The sequence below is a fragment of the Macrotis lagotis genome, chromosome 2, assembly GCF_037893015.1.
Source record: "Macrotis lagotis isolate mMagLag1 chromosome 2, bilby.v1.9.chrom.fasta, whole genome shotgun sequence".
NCBI classification, from domain to species: domain Eukaryota; kingdom Metazoa; phylum Chordata; class Mammalia; order Peramelemorphia; family Peramelidae; genus Macrotis; species Macrotis lagotis.
In genome coordinates, this window is record NC_133659.1 from 165,142,237 (window position 1) to 165,168,401 (window position 26,165).

The 26,165-nt window shown below is 38.7% G+C and overlaps 1 protein-coding gene across 2 annotated transcripts in view; it reads left to right on the forward strand.

Moving 5' to 3' along the window:
* The window catches only part of KCNN3 (potassium calcium-activated channel subfamily N member 3), a 286,582-nt gene that overhangs the window by 75,453 nt on the left and 184,964 nt on the right, over nt 1-26,165 (forward strand). For both annotated transcript variants that reach the window (XM_074223372.1, XM_074223373.1), the window contains exon 2: nt 16,259-16,354. In XM_074223372.1, coding sequence (XP_074079473.1) covers nt 16,259-16,354 — 96 coding nt within the window. The remainder of the gene's footprint in view (nt 1-16,258; nt 16,355-26,165) is intronic.

The window sequence follows — 26,165 nt, forward strand, 5'->3', positions numbered from 1 at the left end:
ATGAGCAGAGAAGAGGATTGGACTAGCTGGTGTTGAAGGTTCCTTCAGATTCTAAATCTATGAGAGGATCTTATATATTTAAAAGAGGTTTTAGGAGAGGCAGGGGGATAGAGCAAGAAAGGGAAATGAAATCAATTAATGAGCAACTATCTGTGAGGTACCTTGGTACGGTCCTGACACCAGGGATATAAAGTCAGGAATAAAACAACCTCACAAAACAACCCTCAAGAAACCTATATTCTATTGAGGGAAAAACACATATTTTATTGTTGTTCAATTGTGTCTGACTCTCAATGACCCCATTTGGAGTTTTCTTGGCAAAGATACTGGAGTGGCTTGCCGTTTCTTCTCCTATTCATTTTACAGATGAGGAAATTGAGATCAAGAGGCTTAAGGGACTTGCACAGAATCACACAGCTAGTAAGTATCTGAGGCCAGATTTGAACCCAGGCAGATGAGTCTATCTGATTCTAGGCTTGGCACTTTATCCGTCCACTGTGCCATCTAGTTATCCTTAAAAATGAAACAAAACAAAACAAAGACCACCAAACAAACAAAAATCTTCTATTTAGACAATAAGTCAAATGAAATTGCATAGACAAAATAATTTTGGAAGTAGAATAACTTGCTGCTGGGGGAGTGTGGGTGTGGGATCAAGCTCCTTGTAGGAAGTGGTGTCTGAGCTAAGTTTTGTAGCAAACTAGCGAGTCTATGAAGGAGAAGTGAAGGGAGCTCATTCTAGGAATGAGGGATAATCTGGGCAAAGGCAAGGAGATGGGGGAAAGATGGGACTGTAAGGGGAGACAGACATGATAGTGTATAAAGTGACAATGTGGATGTAAGAGAGTCAGTATAATTTACTATTTGGATATGAATATTTCTTGGATGATCCCTTTCTCTCTCTCACATGGGGTCATTGTCCAACCCAATAGTCACATTATATGGAAAATGGTTTCTTTTTGATCCTTCTGTTTGCTTTCATTACACATTATCATTATTATTAGTAGTTAACATTTTAAAAAGACAAATTTGCCAGACACTTTGCCATTATTTCATTTGGTCCTCACAACAACCCTGGGATGATGGTACTATTATTATTATTATCTCCATTTTACAGAGGAGGCAACTGAGGCAAATAGAGGTTAAGGGACTTGCCCAGGGTCATGCAGCTAGTAAACATCTAAATTTGACCAAGTAGTAGGACAAAGTACTGGACCTCAAATCAGTAAGACATCTTTCTGAGCTCAAATCTGATTTCAGATACTTGCTTAGCTGTGTGACTCTGGGCAAGTCCCTTAACCTTGTTTGGGACTAATATGTAGAATGAACTGGAGAAGGAAATGGAAAATTACTCTAGCATCTCTACCAAGAAAACCCAAATGGGTTTACATAGAGGCAAATACCACTGTAATGCTGAACAATTTTTTGACTCCACTGTTACTGTAATCATTGTGCTGTCTATCAAATCTAGCTGAGCTCCAAATTAACCAATTTCTTTAGTAATGCCCCAAAGACTGGTTACCTTGAGACTACCCAACATATTCAGCTTCCTTTTGGTGAGTAATGGTATTTTGAGCAGTCATAATGAAATACTCCCCTGCCTCTCTTGCCTTCATTAGCTTTGGTTTGGAAATCCAGTTTTGCCTATTACTGATGATTCACTGTCTGTCCATCATATGATGACTCTATCATATAACTTCCCCTCCACTTTCTGCTTCTATCTTCTGAATCCCCTCTGAAATCTCCTTTCTCTTTTTATGATATTTGAAGGCTCTTTGCTATTTATCTCCTGAGTGACTTTGGGAAAGTCTTTGCCTTTCTGGCCCCCAGGTAATTCATCAACAAAATGAAAGACCCAGGTGAGATGATCTCCGACATCTTTTCTACTTCTCAGACTTAGGATATTTAAAGCACTTATCACTCCTTTTGCTGTAATGTTTATTCTTGAAATTCTCTTCTGTCAACTTACTGTGGCTGGGATGGTATAGGGTTGAGATGCTTCTACCTCATGGAATTTCTTGTCCCCTGATTTTATGGACCTTTTTACCTCCAACTCTGGTGAGGCTTCATACCCTGCATCACCTCCATTTAAGAAAGTGCCCAGGCTAGCTACGCTCAGTTATATCTCAGTTCCACTCTTGAATCTCCAGATTTGATACCTCCTCTGAGCCTCTCTGTTTTTCAATTAACTTTTATCTTTTTTTTAGATTTTTTTTTTGCAAGGCAAATGGGATTAAGTGGCTTGCCCAAGGCCACACAGCTAGGTAATTATTAAATGTCTGAGTCCAGATCTGAACTCAGGTACTCCAGACTCCAGGGCAGGTGCTCCATCTACTGTGCCACCTAGTCGCCCCTCCTTTTTATCTTTCATATTCCCCTGTTAGAATGGGAGTTCTTTGAGGTAGCTGAGGCAGATATTGTGCCTTCTGGCTTCTAAAGGTATGATAATATGAAGCCCAACAACTATATATGAGTGTATATGAGTGTCCCTCCTTCCTTCCTTCCTTCCTTCCTTCCTTCCTTCCTTCCTTCCTTCCTTCCTTCCTTCCTTTTTCCCCTTCCTCTCATTCATTCTTCCCTCCTAATAATAACAGTGCATGAAATACAGGAAGACTTAGGAGAAATCAACTGCTTCTGAGTTTTTACTGAAAAATGGCTTCCTATTCCCACTGTACACCCCTGACTTGGGTCAACTCTCTCAGGAGACATTGTCTTTTTAAGTAAAGTAATGGCATCATTTGAGCATCTCTTAGAGAAATTATTTGAGTCACAAGTTTGGAGAGAGTTCAGACTGGAGTCAGATGGTTAGGATGATACTGTAAGAGCCAAAGGAAGAAGATGTGAGGGTCTGAGTGAAGGATGGGGGTTGAAGCTGTGAATTAAGATATAGGATGGATAGGAGAGATGCTATAGAGATCAGATTGATTGATAACTGATTGGATGTGAGGGGATGGTGATAGTGGCAGAAGTCAGAGAGGTCTCCAGTGAACATGTAGGCTCTACAAGAGGCAGTCAGCATAGGGAAACCACTACTAGGGTATTCCCAGGCTACTAAGTTTGGTGGTAAAATGGAAGGAGGCAATGTGTGAATCTCTGATGGATCCCAAACTACAATATAAGATTCACTTTAACATGCAGTCATTAATCTCTTACTGTATGCAGAGAAATGTAGTAGGCACTGGCAGAATTACACATGTTAGATGGTATTGTCTCTGCTCTCATAGAGCTTCTGAGATAGTGAGGGAAAAGAGAGAGAAAACATATGATGATGATGATGATGATGATCATAATAATAAAGACAATGGATATTTACCTAGTACCTTAGTAGATTTACAAAGTTTTTGACATATCTCATTACATTTGAATCTCATAATAACCCTGTTGGAAGGTTTGTCTTGTAGGTGCCATTGTTCTCACTTGATAGATGGCATGGCTTGTCTCTGGTCACATAGGTCATAAATAGTCCAAAGTAGGATTTCTTGAATCTGGATTTTTTTTAAATTGCCCACTTTGGTTTTAAAGACAAGTTTAAGAATGTTTAAACAAAGAGCTATATGTGAGTGAAGGCAGCAGTGTGTGTGGGGGGGTTGAGGGTAAGGAAGGCTATCACCATGTTGAGGATGGGAATGGTCTGTAAGGATATCTTATTCATAGTCATTGCTGTGACCTTGGAAATATTTGGCAGCTACCAGCAGAACTGTCTTCAGACAGGCTTCCTCTGCCAAATCTACTTGTCTTGTATTCCATGCCCCAAGGGCAGGCATCCTTACCCAAGGGTTCTGGGTTTTATTTTTATACTATGTTCTGTCTGGACTCTCCTTAGAATGAAAGCTATCTTGATTATACAGTAAATGACAACCTGCTCTCAGAGACCCCATGTTCTCAAGGGAAGAAGTTCCCCATCCTTTTATTGTTAGTGATACTTCAACATTATATAGCCTTAGTGGTTTGCAGAGTACTTTCTTCACAACAACCTTGTGAGATATAGATAAACATTTTATACCCATTTTATGGATAAAAGGAGCTAAAATTCTGAGCAATGAACTGATGATATAGAGTTAGTGAATAAGTAGAGCAAGGATGTATACAATGGGAAAAACCCCACCATTGACTCTGGAGACAAAGGAGCTGGGTTCAAACCTGCCTCTAAGAATTATGATCTTGGTCACTTAATTTCCTCAGGTCTTGGGACAAAGAGACAGAGACAAAGAGTAATGGGGTGGGGGTGGGGGGAGGAAACAAAGAGAGAGACATAAAGAGATAAAGACAGAAAGACAAAGAGGAGAGGAAGGAAAATTCAGAGACAGAGAGAGGGGGAAAGAGAGAGCTAGGAAAGGAGTAGAGAATAGAGAAGAAAGAAAATCAGAAAAGAACAGAAAAGAAGAAATGGTGTCAGATCTCATTTATTTGCAGGAGTGCTGGGTCTGAGGAAGGGAACAGTGCATTACAGATAAGTAACAAGGAGAAAGACAGTGCTACTTGGCAGTTAATAAGGGACTGGTTTAATTTGCATAGCATTAATTAGCAAGAGTGTCTAATTAGGACATCCATTCCAGAGCCACAATATTCTGCTGATGCTGAATATCAATCAATTTTGGAGCCTTTCCATGAAATTGAAGGGAAAATATTAAATTATTAAAAGAAAGTAGTTGAGAATCAATTTCCCAAGTTGCATCCACCAGAACTTAAGGCAATCTTGCAGGGGAATTAGATGCCAAAGTGAGTTAACATTGACTTTTGACTTTTTTCTGCTGATCCCATTGGATGCTTCTAGTATCAGGAAATCACAACAGACCTGCCCTAGTATCTCCAAGCACAATAATCAGTCAACAAGCATTTATCAAATGATTACTATGTTCTCAGCATGGCTGCTAATCACTAGGGATATCAAGGCAAAAATGAAACATTACCCACTCACAAACTTACAGACATAACAGACACTTCCTTGAAAACAGACATACACATTCACACATACATACTCATAAAATAGGTACGTCACATTTATTATCATACACATTTAATTAAAGGTGGTCACTCTGTAAAGCTTTTATAGATATTATTTCACTCAAGACTCATGGGAGTTGGTACTGTTTTTATCCCTTTTTTATAGAAGAGAAAACCAAGGTAAAAAGAGATTGACTGAGATTACAAATCTATCTATCTATCTATCTATCTATCTATCTATCTATCTATCTACCTATCTATCTATCTAAAATGTGTATATATATGTATGTATTTATCTATAGGTATATGTTTTTGTCTATCCATGTATATATATATTAACATACTTATAGATATAAGCATATATATACATATAAAAATATATACATACATGTATACATGTATTGCCTCTTACTGATTGGGGAGGTATCCCACAGGACCTTTTCACCCTCCTCAATTTCCTGAGAATCTTAATAGATAGTTAAGATACCTATTGCTAGGGCTGAGATATGATGGAGGTTCATTAACCAGTGATGAGTTAGTGACTGACTTTTAGGAACACTCAGCCTCTTTTTCTCTCCTCCCCTTAATGTACTAGTTCAATTAAGTGGCAAAGTTGGGGAGGATTAGTCTGAGTGAAGATGAGTGAGAGACAGGTAGCATGCTACACTGGAGAGAACACTGGCTATAGGGTCAGTTTGAAAAAAAAAGTTGTGTGTATATAATGTACATACACATAGCACATATGAATGTACATGTATACATGTGGTCATACACATATACCCAGAAAGTAATTTATACATGTACATATATTTGTATATTTGTGTGAGTATATATATATATATATATATATATATATGTATGTATGTATGTATGTATATACATCCACACAGATAGGTGGCACAGTAGGTAGGTATTCTGAACCTGGAGTCAGGAAGACTCACCTTTCTTGAGTTCAAATCCAACTGCAGATGCTTCCTAGCTGTGTGACCCTGGGCAAGTTATTTAACCCTTTTTGCCTCAGTTTTTTTCTCTGTAAAATGAGATATAGACCCACTTCCACTAAAATCCTCTCTCTGCTATTCAGAGGCCTTGAGGATGTGGACAGTTATTTAACTTAGACTCGGGAAGGCCTCTGATATTTACTGGCTATGCAACCATAGGCAAGTCCCTTACTTCAAGTCAATCAGTTTCTTCCTCTATGAAATGAGAAGGTTGGATGAGATGATCTTGAAGGGTCTTTTCAGCTTTAAATTGCTGCCTCAGGTTGTCTGGTCATGGCATAGATGTCAGCTTGAGGGTTATTCCAGCCCAGCATATGAGTTGTGGATCAAACCAAGAATAAAAGCTTTGATTATGGGCCCTGTGTTGGACTTAGTCTCTAAGGTCTAGTAAAGCTGGTCATCCATAGCTTGGCAGAAAAAGATAATGAATTTTCCAAGCCCAGCAGCTCTCAAAGGGTCAGGATCTGTATGGGTGGAAAGTGTATGTACAAGAACAAAGCTACAGAGCCTTGGAGCATTGATGTACAGGCACAGACACACCACACACACACATACACACACACACACACACACACACACACACACACACACACACACAGAGTGCTTTTGATATATCCTAACACAGAGAGCACATAGCATCTTTATTCAGACTATTGTTTGATGTCTGTATCCTTTGCCAGCAAAACAAAACAATTCAATTTTATCCAGGTCCCCAAAGCCTTCTGAGTCTCAGGGAAGGTAATAAGAAGATCTGTCATTCCATCAAGCAAGCAGTTATTCAACCTATATCATGTGCCTGGGGATACAAAGACATAAATGAAGCAGTCCCTGTTTTCTGAGAGCTTACATTCTAGATTTTATTTTATTTTTTGCAAGGCAGTGGGGTTAAGTGGCTTGCCCAAGGTTACACAGCTAGGTAATTATTAAGTGTCTGAGGCCAGATTTGAACTCAGGTACTCCTGACACTAGGGCTGGTGCTCTATACATTGTACCACCTAGCCGCCCCTGAGAGCTTACATTCTAGACAAGTAGGTTGTATAATGCAAAGAATACTGAACTTGGAGTAGGAAGACTGGAATTCAAATCTAGCCTCAGAGACTTACTGTGTGAGCCAGGGCAAGTCATTGTTTGCTTCAGCTTTCTCATCTGTAAAATGGGCATAATAAAGGCATCTATCTCCCAGAATTATGAGGATAAAATAAGATATTTATAAAGCAGTTTGCAAATCATAAGGCCAATAACAATAACAACAACAATAATGCAAAGTTTGGATGGAGTTCATAGAAGGTACAGGTATCTCCCATGCTCAATCAATGTGATTTCCCATTTAACTCCCTTCATGGGCTATAGATGATTTTTCTCTTTTTTGTTTTTGCTTTCAAATGATAAAACACATTTAAAGCTTCAGAGCCTCTGGGAAGATCTACTGTAATCATTATAATTCTGGCCTTTCTTCTGTAAACTCGGATGCTGGATAGCATAGTAATTTATATAGCTGGATCAGAAACCAAAGTCCAGCATTCCATCACCTTCTGCCAAAGCCCCAGGGACCAAGCTAATAGTGAAAGGGAATGGAGCTAGTACATGGTTTGAGGGGCAAATGAGGTATGTGGCAAAACTGTGTGGATTGATGAGGGGAGCCTGGCTGGGGGGACAGATGGGCTGATGTGAGTTGGTGTCAATGGCTGGATGCCAGCCTCAGTTCCCATCTACTTGCATAGCAGCTGTCAAATCTGGACAGTGCCTTGTTAGATACAGTTTGGGGGATGCCACTCCAAATTCTTAATGACATCTCCTGTGGCCTCCAAACAGCTGAATGTTAGACAGTTAACAAACACTTAGAAAGTGCTCACTGTTTGTTGACCTCTGTTCTGTTTGCAAAGGAAACAGGATTGGAACTCTTGGGTGTGGTGGAAAAGAGTGAGAAGTCAAGAGTTCCAGTCCTGCCCCCAAGACTTACTCTTACGTGACCTTGGGTAAGTCACCTAACTTCTCTGAGACTCAAGGTGTTATCTACAAAACGAAGGTGATGTTACTTCTACCACATACCTCAGAGGTGTCAGACTCATAGCAGCAACACTCCCAAAAGCAGCCGACTGAGAAATATTTAGCAAAATTAACCAAAATACAATAGAGCACAGATAAAGGTAATATGTGGTTTTCTAAGCTAATATACATCCACAGGTATCCTTAATGACGACTTGTGGCCCCCATTTCTATATGAGTTTGATACGACTGTTCTACCTCAGAGGGTGAGGAAAACTGAAAGATCTGAAACTGAAATAGAAATATGTCCTGTTAATCACATTAATTGCCATTGATCAGCTATATAAGTACAGGGGAGTCACCTTCCTTTTCTCTGTCTCAGATTTTTCCTTTAGAAAATGAGGGGATTGGGCTAAATGACCTCCAAGTTCCTTTTCTCTTCTGAAATTCAGTGATGCTATGATTCACCGCTAACTTGGTATGATGTAGGCCTAGAGATTCCCTAGGCCCAGTCAGTGATAGACACTGAAATATGGTACATTTAATAATTGTCATTTGAATCATACTTTTTCTATGATAGAGTAATTTACCAATATGATCCTTCTGACAACACTGGACTTATGTGTCCCAGGGTGAGGAGGGCAATCAGGGGAATCTCCTGATTAATATCATGGGCTTGATGAGTTCCAGGATGGTGAACCTTTGGGGTACCTAATGGGCATCTGCCCTTTTGGTTGACAGTCTTATTAAGAGAATACAGACCATCCATGACTGATTTTTATTGATCCAAGACTTGGTGATTTACACAGATCAGCTCCAATTTCAAGGGATAACTCCCAAAAGTCATATTCTCTCTTTGGTTTGATCTGCCCAATCAAGAAAATCTTTGGTAATTATTTGTTAAGAAAACTCCTTTTACTTTCTTTAACAGGTAAAGAAAATGAGTCTCAGAATCCTTAGTATCAAAGACTATGAAATAACTTTTTGAGATTATCTAGTCTACACCCCACACCCCAGTTATACAAAAGAGAAAACTAAGACTCAGAAAGAGGAAGTGAATTGTCCAAGGACATTCCACCAGCAAGTCTCCTTATTTTAGGTGATGCTTTGCCTCAGTCAGGAAGATTCATATTCCCAAGTTCAAATCTGGCCCCAGACACTTACTGCATGACCTTGGGCAAGTCACTTCACTCTGCCTCACTTTCCTCATCTGTAAAAATGAGCTAGAGAAGGAAATGACAAACTAGCATCTTAGAGCAGGTTAGATGGTATATTGATAGAGTGCTGGACCTAGGTCAGGAAAACTCATTTCTTTTTGTCCTTTTTTAGGTTTTTGCTAGGTAATGAGGTTAAGTGGCTTGCCCAAGACCACACAATTAGGTAATTATTAAGTGTTTGAGACCAGATTTAAACTCAGGTACTCCTGACTCCAGGGCCAGTGCTCTATCCATTGTGCTACCTAGCTGCCCAGGACTCATCTTTCTGATGTTCAATTTACTATCATTGTGACCCTGAACAAGATACTTAACCATGTTTGCCTCAGTTTCCTTATCTGTAAAATAAACTGGAGATGGAAATGGAAAATAACTCTTGTATCTTTGTCAAGAAAACTCCAATTGGGGTCATAAAGAATAAGACAGGAAAGAGCAACAACAATTTAAAAATAAAACACTCTTGACTTTAGATCTAGAGATCCTTTTACTTGCACGTTCTGCTTCTCTGTATAACAAACCACCTCACAAACCTAACAGCTGTGCATGTAGCTAGAAGCCTATCAGGTGCCAAGGGCTCTGCATTAGTAGGTGGTCCCTGACCCCCAGGCAATTATATGGAGTACCAAAAACTGTAATATAATCCTGGGCAAGGTGTCTCCAGTGACTAGAATGGTATTATGAAGAAAGACTCAAGGTCTGTCCTCTCCCATCTTCTGACAAGCAGGACTGACAGAAGTTCTAAGTGTTTTCCCAACAAAGGGCTCCTCAGTTCATTCACATTTAACATCTTGTCTCCTCTGATAAAAACAGAGCAAAATGACCCCACGAAATGTGGATTCCCTGGATCTAAAGAGAGAAGGGACTTTAGAGTCAATCTACCCAGTTGAGGCCCAGGGAGGGGAAAGATCTTATTTAAGACCATACAGCTGTAAGTAATATAACCAGGATTCAAATTCAGCAGTTTTCCTTCCTATGAAAGAGATCAGTGCTGAGCCCTGTTGTTTTAAAAAAATAATTGAAATCAAATGAGAAATAGTTCCTGGATGCGTCTGTCTTTAATAACCTATTGCTGCATCAGTGAAAAATGTTAAATGAGACTTGTTGCTGTCCAAGTCATATCAGACTCTTTGTGACCTCATTGGGGTTTTCTTGGCAAAGATACTGGAGTGATTTGTCATTTTCTTCTCCAGCTCATTTTTCAGATGAGGAAATGGAGGCAAACAAGATTGTGACTTGATCACACAGTTAAGTGTCTGAGGCTAAATTTGAACTCAGGAAGATGAATCAACCTGACTCTAGGTCTGGCACCCCATGTATTAGGCTACCTAGCTGTGCCTAATTGACACTAACAGTGGTATATCTTTAACTCCTTCCTTTCCATGACTATTCCTTTCCATTCCCTATTAGCTCTCTCCTAGCTAGGTCCTTAGTGTCTGTCCCCTGACTTGTTCAGTCGTCTCCTTAGAGCTCACACAGCATCTCATTCATACTTTTTTATTCACTGATATTCTCTCTTATGCTTCAATAATTCAGAGGATTCAAAGGGAAAGGTAGGGAGTTTATTCCTTCTAACAATACAGACTTCATCACACCTTAGGAGGCTATTCCTAGGGTTACTGTAGCCAAGAAAAATTAATACCCCAAGGCCAAACTTTTGATGATGAACATCTCCAGGCTAGTTCTCAATTGACAGACACAGAGCTAGACTCAAAATCTTTCTTACTGGGGTGATCAGTCAGAGTTTGTATTTTGCTGGCCTAACCTTTGAGAGCCAGAGTCATTTAAGTAGGAACATAGGTGGAGAGTAGGGAATAGAATGCCAGACATGGACTCAGGAAGACTCTTTTTCCTGAGTTCAAATCTGACCTCAGACACTTATTAACTATGTGATCCTAGGCAAGTCACTTAACTCTGTTTACCTCAGTTTCCTCATCTATAAAATGAGCTGGAGAAAGACATGGGAAATCATTCCAGTATCTTTGTCAAGGAAACCCTAAATGAGGTCACAAAGAATTGGACACAACTGAAAAATGACTGAACAAAAAATTCTGGTTACAGCCCTAAAAGAAGGGGGTGGTAGCTTGGATATAACCCTTGTGTCATTACTGTGTCACTACAAAGTACTGGTGGAGGTCTTTGGTGGAGAATTCTATTTTATTTTATTGTTGTTTGTATGCATCTTAGCTTTCCTAGTAAACTGTAAGCTCCTTGAGGGCCAGCATTATGTCTCAATCATCTTTCTGTCTCTCAGTGCTTTACTCATAGCAGGCAATGTATTAAGTGTCAGTTGGCAGAATGAAAGAATCAATGAAAACTAGGCGGTTTCAATGCAGTCTCCTTGGTGGAGTGGGGGAGATGACTTTGAGATTACTTCCAGTCCTATGATCTCATTTATTATTTCCTAGATGGGATCTAGTTGAAGGCAGAGTTGAATATTCTTGGACTTACCCTATTCGGGGAGAGGACATTTAAATGAGAGGCTAATTAAACCTGTCTTAATTCTAGTCACCCAAAAAACTATAGATGGCCAGCTCCAGTAAAGACCAAGAATCAGAGCCATAACTAGGACAGGATGACTGGACTTTTCTCCAAGGCACCTAATTTTAGAGGCCACAGACAGCACTTAAAGTCCTTCAACTGTAAGAACAATCAAATTTAGCACGTGAGCAGCAAGAATGATTGGTTTAAAAAAGAAGGTTTAAATAGAAATTTGACAGTGAGTTTACCATCTTTGGGCTAGTGCCTCCCCAACAGAGGCTATGCTTGAGCCCCAAATGCTATTTCTTCTACAAGCCCCAGGTGCAAATAATTCTAGTTTTGACTCTGCTAAGAAGTATAGGAAATCAATTCCCATTTTTTAATTTACAAGAAAATTTTCTATTCTAATTTTTTTTTTTGCCTTCAATGATACTTATTAAACAGCTACTATATATATGGAGAGGCTCTGCTGGTTAGGGAAGGGCAGAGTCAAAGCTTAGGACATGGTCCCAGTTCTCATAGAATTTTGTAATGCGTTTTCCTTTGACCTGATTAAACTTTATTTTTTAAAATTTATTCTTGTTTTAAATGACTTGTGTGTTTCTTTATTGGCATACCATGGAGATTACTGGCAAAATTATGATTTCTAGGTCTTGAAAAGTGCTTGATAATGCTCCCAGAGAACTCCACTGACCCAGAATATCTGTCCTGCCTCTGAACAGACTGGAGTCATGTAAGTAGAAAGGTAATTCTGGTCATAGACAGAAAACCTGACTCCAGGTCTGGCACCCCATATATTAGGCCACCTAACCGACACTAACTAACACTGGTATAGCTCCAGATATCTTCTATAGAGGCGCTGGATCCTGGTGGAATTTTCTGGAAGGAGTAAGGATTGTGATGAGATACCAAGAAACACTTACAGAGAATAGCATCCTTGAAGGCAGGTCTGTGGCTTTCTCACATTTGTCTCCTCCCCTTCCCCCTTTCTCTTTCTCTCTCTCTCTCTTAACACCTAGTTCAGACCCATTGTGCATAGTGTTGTTATTTTGTTCAGTCATTTCAGTCCTATCTGATTCTTTATGACCCCATTTGGGGTTTTCTTGGCAGAGATACTGGAGTGTTTTGCCATTTCCTTCTCCAGCTCATTTGAAGAGATAAGGAAACAGGGTTAAGTGACTTGCCCAGGGTCACAAAGCTTAGTAAGTATCTGAGGGTGGATTTGAACTCAGGAATTTCTGACTCCATTGAACCATCCTTGTACATGGTATTCAACAGTGTTCAATAAATGCCCATTTTATTCCTATTTTCCTACAAAGGGTTTGTGTTCTTGTGTTCCACCAGGATTGGAAAGGTTTCCCTATTTTCAAGGCTGCAGATCATCATTCTGGTGGCCAGTATGTATTAAACTAGGTTCTATGCTAAGCACTGGGGGGATATAAAAAAGGAATAAAAACAGACCTTGCCCTCAAGAAGCTCACACTCTAATGGGAGGGACAACATGTAAGTGAATACAAAATAAATCACAAATCCAAAGCAGGAAGGATTTCAACCTATCCACTGCTTCATCTTATATATGAGGACTCCTAACTGAGAATACCCTTGACATAGCGCTTGACACAATCTAAGGGCTTAATAAATGCTCACTGCCTGCAAAAAAGAGAAACTGAGGCCCAGAGAAGTAAAATATCTTGTCCAAGGTCACATATAATAAACAGTGGGGGTGGGTGAGTATGGAATCCAGGTGTTCTGACTCCAGAATCAGTATTCTTTCCACTATATTCCTATGTTGTGGTATTTGTTATTCTGTTTCAGTTGTCTGACTCTTCAAGACCCCATTTGGGGTTTGCTTCCCCTAGATCCATCAATCAATGAGTAATTAAAGGATTGTCAAGTGTCAGCAAGGCAAAAAGCCTTTATTAAGCATTGGCTAGATGCCAGTCATGGATACAAAGAAAGACAAGAAGGAGTTACTGCCCTAAAGGAGATTGCATTCTAATAGATAAGACAATGTGTGAATAATCAGGTATAGATAAGATAAACATTCACATATCTATACAGCTATATCTGTATATGTATCTATAGATATGTAAGTGTGTGTGTGTGTGTGTGTGTGTGTGTGTGTGTGTGGGAGAGAGAGAGAGAGAGAGAGAGAGAGAGAGAGAGAGAGAGACAAAAGAAAAGGAGACAGGCAGAGAAACAGAAAGAGAGATAGAGGCAGAGGCAAAGAGAAAGAAAATGGAAGAGACTGAGAGTCAGAGACAGAAACAGTCAGACAGTGACAGAGGCAGAGAAAAAAGAGAATGGTAGAGTCAGAGATAGAGACATACACGCAGAGGCAGAGTTGGAGAGAGAGAGAGAGGGGCAGAGACAGAAATAAGAGGCAGAATGTTTTTTTTTAGGTTTTCGCAAGGCAATGGGGTTAAGTGACTTGTCCAAGGCCACATAGCTAGGTAATTATTAAGTGTCTGAGGTCAAATTTGAACTCAGGTCCTCCTGATTCCAGAGCTGGTGCACTATCCACTACTCCACCTAGCAGCCCCCAGAGAGACAGAATGGAAGAGACAGAGACAGAAACAGAGACAGTCAGAGACAGAGAGAGAGTGAGACACAGAGACAGTCACACAGAGAGAGACAGAGGCAGAGATACAGAGATACAGAGACAGAGTCAGACAGCAGATGGAAGATAATCTCACTGGAAAGGCACAAATTTTGAGAGAGGTCTGTGGGCTGAATGAGGAACATCCTTCTGTAGAAGGTAGGATTAGAACTGAGTCTTAAAAGAAAGTAGGGAAGTTAAGAGGAGAAGGGGGGGACTGGATTCCAGCCATCACTGGTAGGAGATAGGAATCAAAATGTTGTGTTCAAGTACTTACAAGGAGGCTAGTAGAACTAATTAAAGTGTTTAGTCAGGAGAGTAAATTTTTTTTTTTTTTAGATTTTTTGCAAGGCAATGGGATTAAGTGGCTTGCCCAAGGCCACACAGCTAGGTAATTATTAAGTGTCTGAGGCCGAATTTGAACTCAGGTACTCCTGACTGCAGGGCCAGTGCTTTATCCTCTGTGCCACCTAGCTGACTCTAGGAGAGTAAAATTTAAGCCAATCAGAAATAGGAAGGAAATAAACTATGAAGAGCTTAATGCCAAAGGCTTAAGGGTTTGTTTTTGTGTGTGTGTGTGTGTGTGTGTGTGTGTGTGTGTGTGTGTGTGTGTGTGTGTGTGTGTGTGTGTTTTACAAAGCAATGGGGTTAAGTGGCTTGCCCAAGGCCACACAACTAGGTAATTATTAAGTGTCTGAGGCCGGATTTGAAAGTCAGGTACTCCAGGGCCCGTGCTCTATCCACTACACCACCTAGTAGCCCTACAAAGGCATAAGTTTTTCTTTAGATATTAAGGGATAATAATAGGGAGCCACTGAAACTCCTTGAGCAAAAGGATACCTCGATCAGATCTTTGCTTTAGAAAGCATATGCTAAGTGGAGAATGGACAGCAATGATAATTTTAGAGGGGAAATATCTAAAAGTTGGGAAAACAGGAAACTATAGGAATGATGCCCTGACCTAATGGGACATAGGAGCAGAATTCTTAGAGAATTTTATGTTCTATTCTTGTTGTACAAATCTTAGATGGTAAGCCCTATGAAAGAGAGAATTGGATCTTCCTTGTCTTGGCCCAAGGGCTCTACACAATAGGTACTTTAATAGCTAACATTTATATATTCAATGTATTAACATATGTAAAGTACTTTGTAAACCATAGGACACTATATAAATGCTACTTGTTATTATTACATAGCAATTTAAGATTTGCAAAGTGCTTTGCATATATCTTATTTTATCCTCACAAGAACTTTGCAAGGTTATTATTGCAAGATTATTATTATCAGTCTCATTTTTACATATAAGGAAACTGAGAGAGGGTAAATGATTTGCCCAGAGTCAGATAGCTGGTAAGAGGCAGAATTTGAATTCAGGTCTTCCTTACTTCAAATCCAATACTCTGCTTTACCAACTTAATGAATTTAATGACTGTTTGGGAAGGAGTGAGTTTTTATTTTGGTCTCCCAGGAGAGGGCATATTCCCCACTTCCCGTTCAGGGAATGTAGAAGGTAGGATCAGCATAGAGTTGTAGAACCTAGAATGCTGCCAAGGAAGTACCATCTAATTTTCTCCTTCAGGTGGGCTCTGGCTTTTGGTTGTAGAATACCCCTTATTGTTTACCATAGGCTGCCTGTTCTGCTCCCCTCTTCTTATTTAATAATTCTTTCTTTAAGTCATAGGTCAAAAGTGAAAACAGCATGGTATAATGGCAATTGAGTTTGGGAGATGTGAGTTCAAATCCTAACAAAGTTATTTAGCTTCTCACTGCCTTAGTTTTCTCATCTGTAAAAATGAAGGGAGTTGGATTTAATGGAAGACCCCTTTCAGCTCTAATTCTAAGTTCTTATGAAAGCAGGTTTTAGGAAGTATTAACCCATTGGAAATGGTCATTCCTCCACTTTAAGCATCTGAAAAATATATAGAGAGAGTCCATTAGTCCTTTCCCTCTTTTCCTGGAGTAACATAAAATTGTTTCTTTTGCCCTATTCCTGCTCTTCCCATCTTCTAATTCTCTCTTTCATTTTTCTCTTTCAGGATTCCATGTTTTCTTTGGCCCTAAAATGCCTTATCAGTCTGTCTACCATCATCCTTCTGGGTTTGATCATCGCCTATCATACACGGGAAGTCCAGGTAGGCATCTTTCCTCCCATTGTTTTCCATTCTAAACTGTTGAAGCCATTGGTATGGTCCTTACTATCTTTCAGTAGGGAATCTTTCTAACTCACATGCTTTTCGTAAGTTGATTTCTTTGTGACTTCCCTCATATCCATCACACCCACAACACTCTCCAATATTTGACCCCCCCAAAATGTGAAGTAATCTACAGCCTCCCCCTGCACCTGAAAATAATTTTGCTGAAATCCTTATTTGAGGATTCCTGAGCCTATTTTCTTGTCCTACACTTAATTTATATTGTTGTACACTAGAAGTAAGATTGTTGTACACTAGAAGTAAGATTTCAACCTGAAAGGTCTCCAGTGTAGTACACCAAAGATCTATGCTTGACCCTAATGGTTAACACTTTTATCCATTACTTGAACAAAGACATTTAATATGATCATAGATGCTTTAAAGCCTGGGTGACAAAATCAGGATTCAAAAGCTCATAAGAACCTAACACTGGATTGAATCAAATAATTCCTAAATAAAAGGTGTGTATATGGCAAAGGATTAGACCAAAAAAGATTTAGAGATTTTAGTGGACCTCAAGCTGAGTATGATATGGTTGCCAAGAAAATGGTTGCCATTTTAAGCTGTAGCATCTAGTTCTAGGATGGTCTTAGTGACTCTATACTATGATCTATTCAGACTACATCTGGAATACTGTTCAGGTCTAGGAAGGCCATGGATAAAATGGAGGGCCTTGGATTTATACAACATGAGCAGAAATATAAGGAAAGAGGGTTGTTTAGACTTGTGAGGAAAGGAAGAAAGAAGGACTCATAGCTATCTTCAGGCATTTGTAGGACTGTCCTAAAGAAGAGGAATTCATTTGTTCTCTATAGTCCCAAAGGCAGAAGTAGGAACAGATAATGGAAATTTCAAAGAGATCAAGGTAGGCTTGCCTCCAAAAAAAAAGCAAAAAGCCCAACAACAGTGACTTGGGTTACCTTCAGAGTTAAGTGGGTTCCCCTTCTCTTGAAGGTCTTCTGACAAAGGTCAGACAACCACTTGTTTCTTATGTTATAGAGGGAAGTCTGGATCAGGTATGGGTTGAATTAGGTAGCTGTTGAGTTTCCTTCCAACTCAGATGTTTCCGTGATTGTGTGATTACAGTAGGAGTAATGGGTGGGTGGGGGGGTTTCTTTGGAGGAGGGCAGACAAGAAAGGATTTCAGGATTCTTTGAGTACTTACACTAAACTCCTATGAGTGAGGCCCAAGAAGGATCTGTCTTGTATTAAATCTCATCATAAGTTTATAGCAAATTATTCTGGAAAGTTTCCTGTGTGGATCTTCTGGCCAAGGCTGGTATCTGACCAGAATAAAAGTTTGCTTTGGAGACTGGGAAGGGGTCATTCAAACTTCTGCTTCTCAGAAGAGACTTAGCAACCAGGAGGTACATTGGTGGGAATGTCAAAGGATTCTTCATCCTGGGTTGCCTTGATGGATATGTGGGTCATTCTTTCCATGCCTTGAGATTAGGAAGAGAGTGACTGGAATAAACTGGCCAGGTCTGCTGTGAAACTGGAATGATTCTACACAGATAACCTATATTCTCTGGCTAATGGAAAGTAATGACCAAACTCATCTTTGATTACTCAAAGCATGTATATACACACACATGCACACACATCCCTGAGGAGGGGATGCATTCCAGACATAGGGGACAGCTAGAACAAATAGCATGAAAGAATGAAAAGTGCTGGGAAAAGGAGATGGTTTATTGGGTGAGGAAAAGCAGGAAGACCATTTTGACTGGACATGGGAACATGGGTAAAGTCATGTGAAATAAGCTGGAAAGGTTCTGAAGGTTCTGAAGGATTTTAAATATCAAATAGAAAAGTATATGTATGGATATATGTATTCACATATTTACATATATATGTATACATACTGAAGCTGTGTTACATATACATGCATAAACTATAAAAATGTATTTGTATCAACATATACTCATACACAAACATATAATCCCAGAGGTAATAGGAACCACTGGATTTTATTGAATAGAGGATAGGAAGGTAATTTTGGTAGGCGTGAAGAGGCTATATTGGAGTAGAGAAATACTTGAGTATGGTAGAACAAGCAGCCTTTGTGACAGATTAGGTAATAAGATGAGGGTTTGACTGTGTGAGTGGTAAGAAGGGGACAATTGTTACAGGGGTAGAAAAGACAAGATTTGGATAACTTAATGAATATGGGAGGTGAGTGAGAGAGTGAAGCATCTGAGGAAAACATCAAGTTCTATTTGAATGGCTCAAAGGATGGTGGTATCCTCCACAGAAATAAAGATGAGTTTAGAGGCAAGATGAATCCTGTTTTGGACATGTTGAGTTTGAGATGCCTGAAGGACATTCATTTCAAATGTGAGGCTTGCTGTTGTTCATTTTTCTGTTGAGTGCAACATTTTGTGGCCCCCATGTGTGATTTTCTTAGCAAAAATATAAGATATGCATGCCATCTCCTTCTCTGTTTCACTTCACAGATGAAGAAACAGAGGCAAACAAGATTAAGTGACTTGCCCAGGGTCACACAGCTAGAAAGTATCTGAGACCAGATCTGAACTCAGGAAGATGAGTCTTTCTGACTTCAGGCCCTGCTTTGCCTTCCTACCTTCCATCATGTCTATCAGACCCAAAATCCATGTGACTCATTGACTAAATTTGTTTGAGCATGGAAATAATATTTGAATAATACAAGCAGAGCAATAACAAATATGTAAAAGCACTTCTATGACAAATCTCATTTAGTTTATTGTACTGAGAGGTGGTAGGTGGTATGATGTAGTGAATGGTAAAGACACTGAATGCAGAGTCAGAAAATTTAGATTCAAATCCTGGTTGTCATTTACTCCCTGTGTTACCTTGGGTAATTCCTTCATTTCTTTGGACTTTAAAAATTCGCTTTTGTAAAATTAAGGGTAGATTTAGAAGATCTTCAAAATACCTTCCAACCAGGGATGTGCTTGGTAAACTGACTCTCTGAAAAAAAATGTGTTCACTGTACACTTTTAAGTTTAATCTGCATTCTTAAAATTTTCATCCATCAGTTTCTTAATTCCATACAGTATATAAAACAATAAACCAAGCTCTGATTTGCAGCATTTGTCCATTTCTAAGGTGTAACTTCTACACTGAAAATTTAACAATTGGCTCTCAACAGCCAGTGTGAACATCTTCTAAATGGTTTGATGTCTGATTGACAATGACCCTTCTGTTCTGCCCCCTTGCTCCATCATTTTGCTGTGACCAATTTATAATCCTATTTCTCAACCTAAAAATTAGAAGACTGCTGCATTCTTGCCCATTTCTGTCTACCTATATCCTTTCCCTTCCCCTTCATACCTGGTGACTCCCACTCTCAGTTTGAAATCTGGGGTCTAATCCTAGTCAGGTGGAGTTCTACCACAGCTGCTGAGCAGTTGATATTCATTCTCATTCATTCATCAAACATTTTTTAAACCTATTGTGTTCAGTAGTTCAATGTACCAGGCACCAGGGAACCTCAAAGTCTACACCAGACAACATTCTTTCTCTCATAAAGCTCATAATTCAGTAAGAAGATTAGATGCAAATATGTTAAAAATAAATGTTTCAAGATAAATATGTTAGATGCAGAACAAAATACCAGTGGGGAGTCAAAGTAAAACTTGTGATCCACAGGTGAAATAAAGGAAGGCTTCATATAGGAGGTGTCATTTGGCAAATTGATTGTACATCCTACTGTCTCTCTCTCTCTCTCTCTCTCTCTCTCTCTCTCTCTCTCTCTCTCTCTGCCTTTATGTTTGGTTCACAACTTGCTGCTTTTTAAAGAAAATAAAATTTTTATTGATAAATTTTTAAAATTGCTGTAACTTTCCAATAACCTCATCACTCTCTCAAGCATCCCTCTCAAATGACAAAAGTATTCATGATCAATGTATCACTCATGTCAGATTTCATATGCCTCATTCCACACCCATAGTCCACCAGTTCTCTGTGGACATGTGAGAGGTAGGTTTCTTCATTAATCTTCAGGAATCAAGATTAGCTATTTAATTGCTCAGAGACTGGAAATCTTTCCCTGCTGTTTCCCTTTACATCATTGTATTCATCATATAAATTATTTTTTTGGTTCTGTTTGCTTCACATTTTATCAATTCATATATGTCTTCCCAAGTTTTTATGAGATAATATTTAACAAATGCCTAACAAAGTGCCTGGTACTAATAGGTACTTAATCAACTCTTGTTTCCTTTCCCTTTCTCTTCGTTGAATCCCTCATATTTGCCATTTATTATGGTGCAATAATATTCCATCACATTCATATACTTTTTAAAAAAATAATATATGCCTCCTAGTTCCAACAGAGACGACCCTTGTCATTCTTATCCATTTCACTTCCACTGATGGAAAATTACACTGGTACTTAAATGATGGTAAGCCTAGTTCAGTGGCTGACATGGGAGAAAGCGGTAGATGAAAGAGGAAAGTAAGGGGTAATTTCTCTCATTTCATGTAATTGTGGAGGAGACTTTGACATAATACATTTATTATATATTATATAGAAAATAAATTTATATTTATAAAAATTTATATATATTTATATAGAAAAATTTACATATAAAAATAAATTTATATATATAACAGAGTCAAGGGCTTAGGAAATCTTTTCTTGAGAATTTTCTGTTTAGGTCTAGATTCTTTCAAGTCAGTCAGAGCTAGGATAAAATTTGGAAGCTGGTATTTATAAAAGTCACTTCCCATCACTAGCCTTCCCCTTCCCTTCCATCCCCCACTAGGGGGAGATTCATAAAAGAGAGGCAGTGTGATTGCTATGAAAGACAAAAGGGAATATGACAGAATAAGTGTTGATTTCAGATTCGGGAGAGTGGGGCTAAAATCCTGTCACTGATACTTCCTATATAAAAGTTTAATATGAGTGTGGTCTGAACCTTAGTTTTCTCATCTATAAAATAAGGATACTACAACTTAGATTACTCCCTTTGGAGAATTTGAAGAAAGTATACAAACCTTAAGGAGCTACAGAAATGTGAACTCTCACTGAGAACTTTAAAGCTTTCCTCTCAGAGCCTGTTTCCTTCTCTCCCCTGGCCCTTTCCTCTATTTTGGAATGTAGTAAGCAAAATTCTAAGCTCCCATTCTGCCTCATTCCCTCATTGTCCCTCTCTCACCTGCCCTTTTGTTGCCTGTTCATAAGTTTACTAGAACACACAGGCAAGAGGTGACCTGGTACCTTGGAGAGGGCACTGAATATGGAATCAGAAAATCTGGGTCTGAGGCTCCCTTCTTCCATTCACTAGTTGTGTGACTGGGATAAACCATAGGATCATAGACCTAGAGCTGAAAGAAATTAAGAAGACATCTAGTGGGACAGCTAGGTGGTGTAGTGGATAAAGCACCGGCCCTGGAGTCAGGAGTACCTGAGTTCAAATCCGACCTCAGACACTTAATTACCTAGCTGTGTGGCTTTGGGCAAGCCACTTAATCCCATTTGCCTTGTAAAAACCTAAAAAAAAAAAAGAAAAGAAAAAAAGAAGACATCTAGTCCTAGTCCCTTATTTTACATTTGAGGAAGCTGAGACTCAAGGAGATGAAGTAACTTGCCTAAGTTTAGACAGGTAGTAAGTTTTAAAGGCAAGACTTAAATGTAGGTCCTTTGTCTCCAGAATCTTTTCATTGTATATTCTGCCTCTTTATTTCAATTTTCTTATTTGCAAAATGAGAAAGCTTGCTTTACATCAGAGCTTTCAATTTAACAATATCTACTGTACCTACCATGTACAATACCCTATATTGAGTGTATGATAAGTCAAAATAAAAACAAAAACCCAAACCCAAAAGATGCAGCCCTTGTTTTTAGGGGTCAAAGAAGATAAAAGGTGCAAAGTAATTTGTAAATTGTAAATCATTGTTCAGATGGTGAACTGTTATTATTAATCTCAAGTTCAGTTCAATACATACAAAGGGGTATCTTCTGCCTAAGTTTGGATGAGGGAATGAACTTTCCCAATTGATTCCTTTTTTTTTGAGCTTAGAATTTTTTAGTCAGTCTTACTTTTGAGAAGAAAAGCTTTTGGCACCATCATTAAAATATTTGGTATTTGAATCTCAATTTGCTAAGTCATACTAATCCTCACGAAACTGGTTAACTTTAATAAAATATGTAAAGTTCCCTATTGGTGAGCACTTCCTTAACTTGTGAAAAGTTTTGAGAAAGAATAGGTCATAGGGAGTTTCTTGGAGAAGAGAGTTCTGTGATATCTTTATATTGAGATTAGTGAGTTTCCTATCCCCCTCCCTCCTACTGGAGGAAGGATCATCTTTGCTCCCTGTTTTTATTTCCTGACAATGCCCTCCTACCTTGATTGTGGCAGGTGCTTGCTATATTTGTCAGTTGGTCCTTCAGGATCACTTTTCTCATAGATAAACTTAGGGGATTGGGTTAGAAGACCTTTAAAGTTCCTTCCATTGATAAATTCTTCTCTACTGAGCCTCCATTTCCTCTTCTGTTAAATGAGGATGATGTTATTCACTTTACTATCTTACAGAGTTATTGTAAGGAAGTTTTTGAGTCAGTTCAATTATGTCTGACTCTGTGACCCCTTTAGGAGTTTTGCTGTTTTTTAAACAAAGTGACTTAGCCATGTCCTTCTTCAACTCATTTTGCAGCTGAGGAATTGAGGCAAAGAGGGTTAAGCTAGTAAATGTTTGCAACTGGATTTGAATTCAAGTCATCCTGATTCCAGTTATCACTGTCTTCTACCTCATCTTGCTGATGTAAGGAAGATGCAAATCTCAATGCCTGATAGAAATTTGAATTATTGTATTTTTAACTTAATGGTACTTTATTTTCTGCTTATTGTCAGGTTAGTTTTCAACATTCATTTGTATAAGATTTTAAGTTCCAACTTTTTCTCCTTCTCTCCCTTTCTTTCCCTATTCCAAGAAAGCAAGCAATTTGATATAGATATACATGTACAATTATCTTAAACATATTTCCACATTAGTCATGTTGTGAAAAATAATCAAAACAAAAGGAAAAACCAAGAGAAAGAAAAAACAAAAAAGTTAAACTAGTATGCTTTTGCATTCATAGTTATTTCTCTAGAGGTGGAAAGCATTTTTCATAATGACTCTTGGAATTGTATTGGCTAATTGTTCTGTATTACTCTGTACAGTGTTTTCCTGGTTCTCATTTCATTCAGCATCTGATGAGGTGAGTCTTTCCAGATTTTTCTGAAATCCAGCTGCTTATCATTTTAGAATAATAATATTTCATTACATTCAAATACCATATGTTTAAGCTATTCCCCAATTGATGGACATTCCTTCAATTTCCAATTCTTTGCCACCACAAAAAAAGAACTGCTATCGATATTTTTATACATAGTATTATTATATTTAAAGCATATCCTAAGCTCTGTTCTAACATTCTGTATTCTGTTCCAACATTTTATGTTCTATTTTTAATATAGGATCATAGATCCAGAGCTGTAAAGGGCCTCAGAGAACAACTAGTTCAATTCCCTCAATTTGTAGTTGAGGAAACTGAGGTCCAGGGAGGTTGTGATTTGCCTAAGGTCACAATGGGAGTAATTATGCATTCTGTATTCTAACAATATATATTCTAAGCTCTCTTTTAGGTCTTAAATCATATGATGTATAAACTAATGTTCCATGTTCTAAGCTCCCTTCTAACTTTAACATTCCATGCTCTATGCTGTTAAGTTCTAAACTCTCTTTCAGTTCTTAAACCCTTATTTTATAGTGTTTGACACTTTGTGACTCCATGAACTATTAAGGCATGTCAGGCCCTTCTAATTCTCCACTATTTCTCCAAGTGTGCCCAACTTCATATTCATTGTTTCCATTACACTATCTATACATCTGCCATCCCCCTTTGCTTTTGCCTTCACTCTTTCCAAACACCAAGGTCTTTCCCAATGAGTCCCATCTTCTCATTATATGGCCAAAATGTTTAAGCTTCAGCTTTACTAACTGAACTTCCAGTGGATAGTTAAACTAATTTCTTTAAGTATTGCTTGATTTGAACTCCTTGCTGTCCAAGGGATTCTAAGAAGTCTTCTTTGGTACCACAGTTTGATAGCATTGATTCTGTGTTGCTAAGTTTTCCTTATAGTCTAACTCTCATAGCCTTACATTGCTACTGGAAATAATTTTGACTCTGACTTTGTCTTAAACCTTAATGTTCTTTGTTTTAAACTCCTTCTACCTTTAAAATTCTGTCCTTGCATTCTAAGCTCCCATCCAGTATTAACAAATTCTGTGTTCTATGTTTTAGCATTCTATGTTCTAAGCTCTTTTTAGTTTGGTTATTTTGTGTTCTAATCTCCCTTTCTGCTCTAATGTTTTGTGTCCCACATTTTAATAATCTATGTTCTCTTCTATGATACCATTAAGGTACTTCAGATCTAAAGGAAAGGAAATGCTCCAGGGTACCTCTTTCTGGCAAAGGAAGTGTTATCTCCCGGAGGGCTCATAAGCATAACTGCCCAGCTGTGCTCTTACATATGGGAACTGCCCTGCTCAGTAGTAGAACAATGAAGAAAATCTTAAAGTAGCAGTAGGATTAAAGAAAAGGATCCTTTTCTCAAACAAAGCCAGTATAGTAAGGGTGCCTGGAAGCCTAGAAAAATATAATTCTGGAAGGCTGCCATCCTTTGCCAAAAGAACATTCATCTTTTGCTCTGTTTTAATTAATGTTACATTGATTGATCGTAAGATTATATGGGAAATTGGAAATAGGGATTGTATTCTGGGGTGTGGAAAGTGTGTAGGCTAGGCATCTGGGGCTCCAAGTTCTATGAATGGCCTCAGCAGCCTGTCTGGCCTTTCTGGGTGCCTCAGGCTTCCCATCCATCATCTGAGGCTGCTGCTTCTTTATCAAGAGGCATTATGATGTAATGCAAATTAGGCCAGTTTTGAAGTTAGAAGGCCTAGATTTGAGCCCCATCTCTGTCACTTAGCTGTGGCCTCATGCAAAGCATTCCTCCTCTCTGAACCTTAGTTTTCCTCATCTGGAAAATGGAAATAATCTTTCTCATCCTGTCTGGGTTTGAATCCTATCTCTGATATAAACTATGTGACAATAAGAAAATCACATTGCTTCCATTTCCTTTTCTGTAAAATGGATGTAGTGACAATGATCTCAAAGGATTGGCATCCTAGCATGACAGATTAGCACCAGGCTAGGACAGCAAGGTCCAGGAGAAAGTATGATGGTTTTAGAATCAAAGGAAGGAAACCCTTAGTTCCTCCTTTAAAGTGAAAGGATTGATTTGGATGACTTTCTAAGTTTACTTCAGATTCCATAGCTATTATCTTATGGAAGGTACTAAGTGCCAAGATCAGGAGCTTTGTAAAGATCAGTATAAATGATGCCTACTAATTGAAGCCTTTTCACATATGGAAATTGGTTCTTCCAGCTCCCAGGTCTATTTAATTTCTATTGGTTTCTGGTGAGGCCAAGTGAGAGAAATTCTCAGAATCTTTAGAGTTGGAAGTGACCCCAGTGTCCATTTAGCCTGCAATAACATACTTTCTAAGTAGTCATAGTCATAGTCACTGAAGACCTCCCAAAATGGAGAACCAGCTACTCCTTCCTGAGAATCTTCTTCTATTGATGGATCATTCTAATTATGGGGTTCAAATTTTGGTCTCAGACACTTATCAGCTGTGTGACCCTGGACAAGTCACTTCAACTCTGTTTGTCTCAGTTTCCTTAACTATAAAATGGGAACAATAATACCTGCTTCCC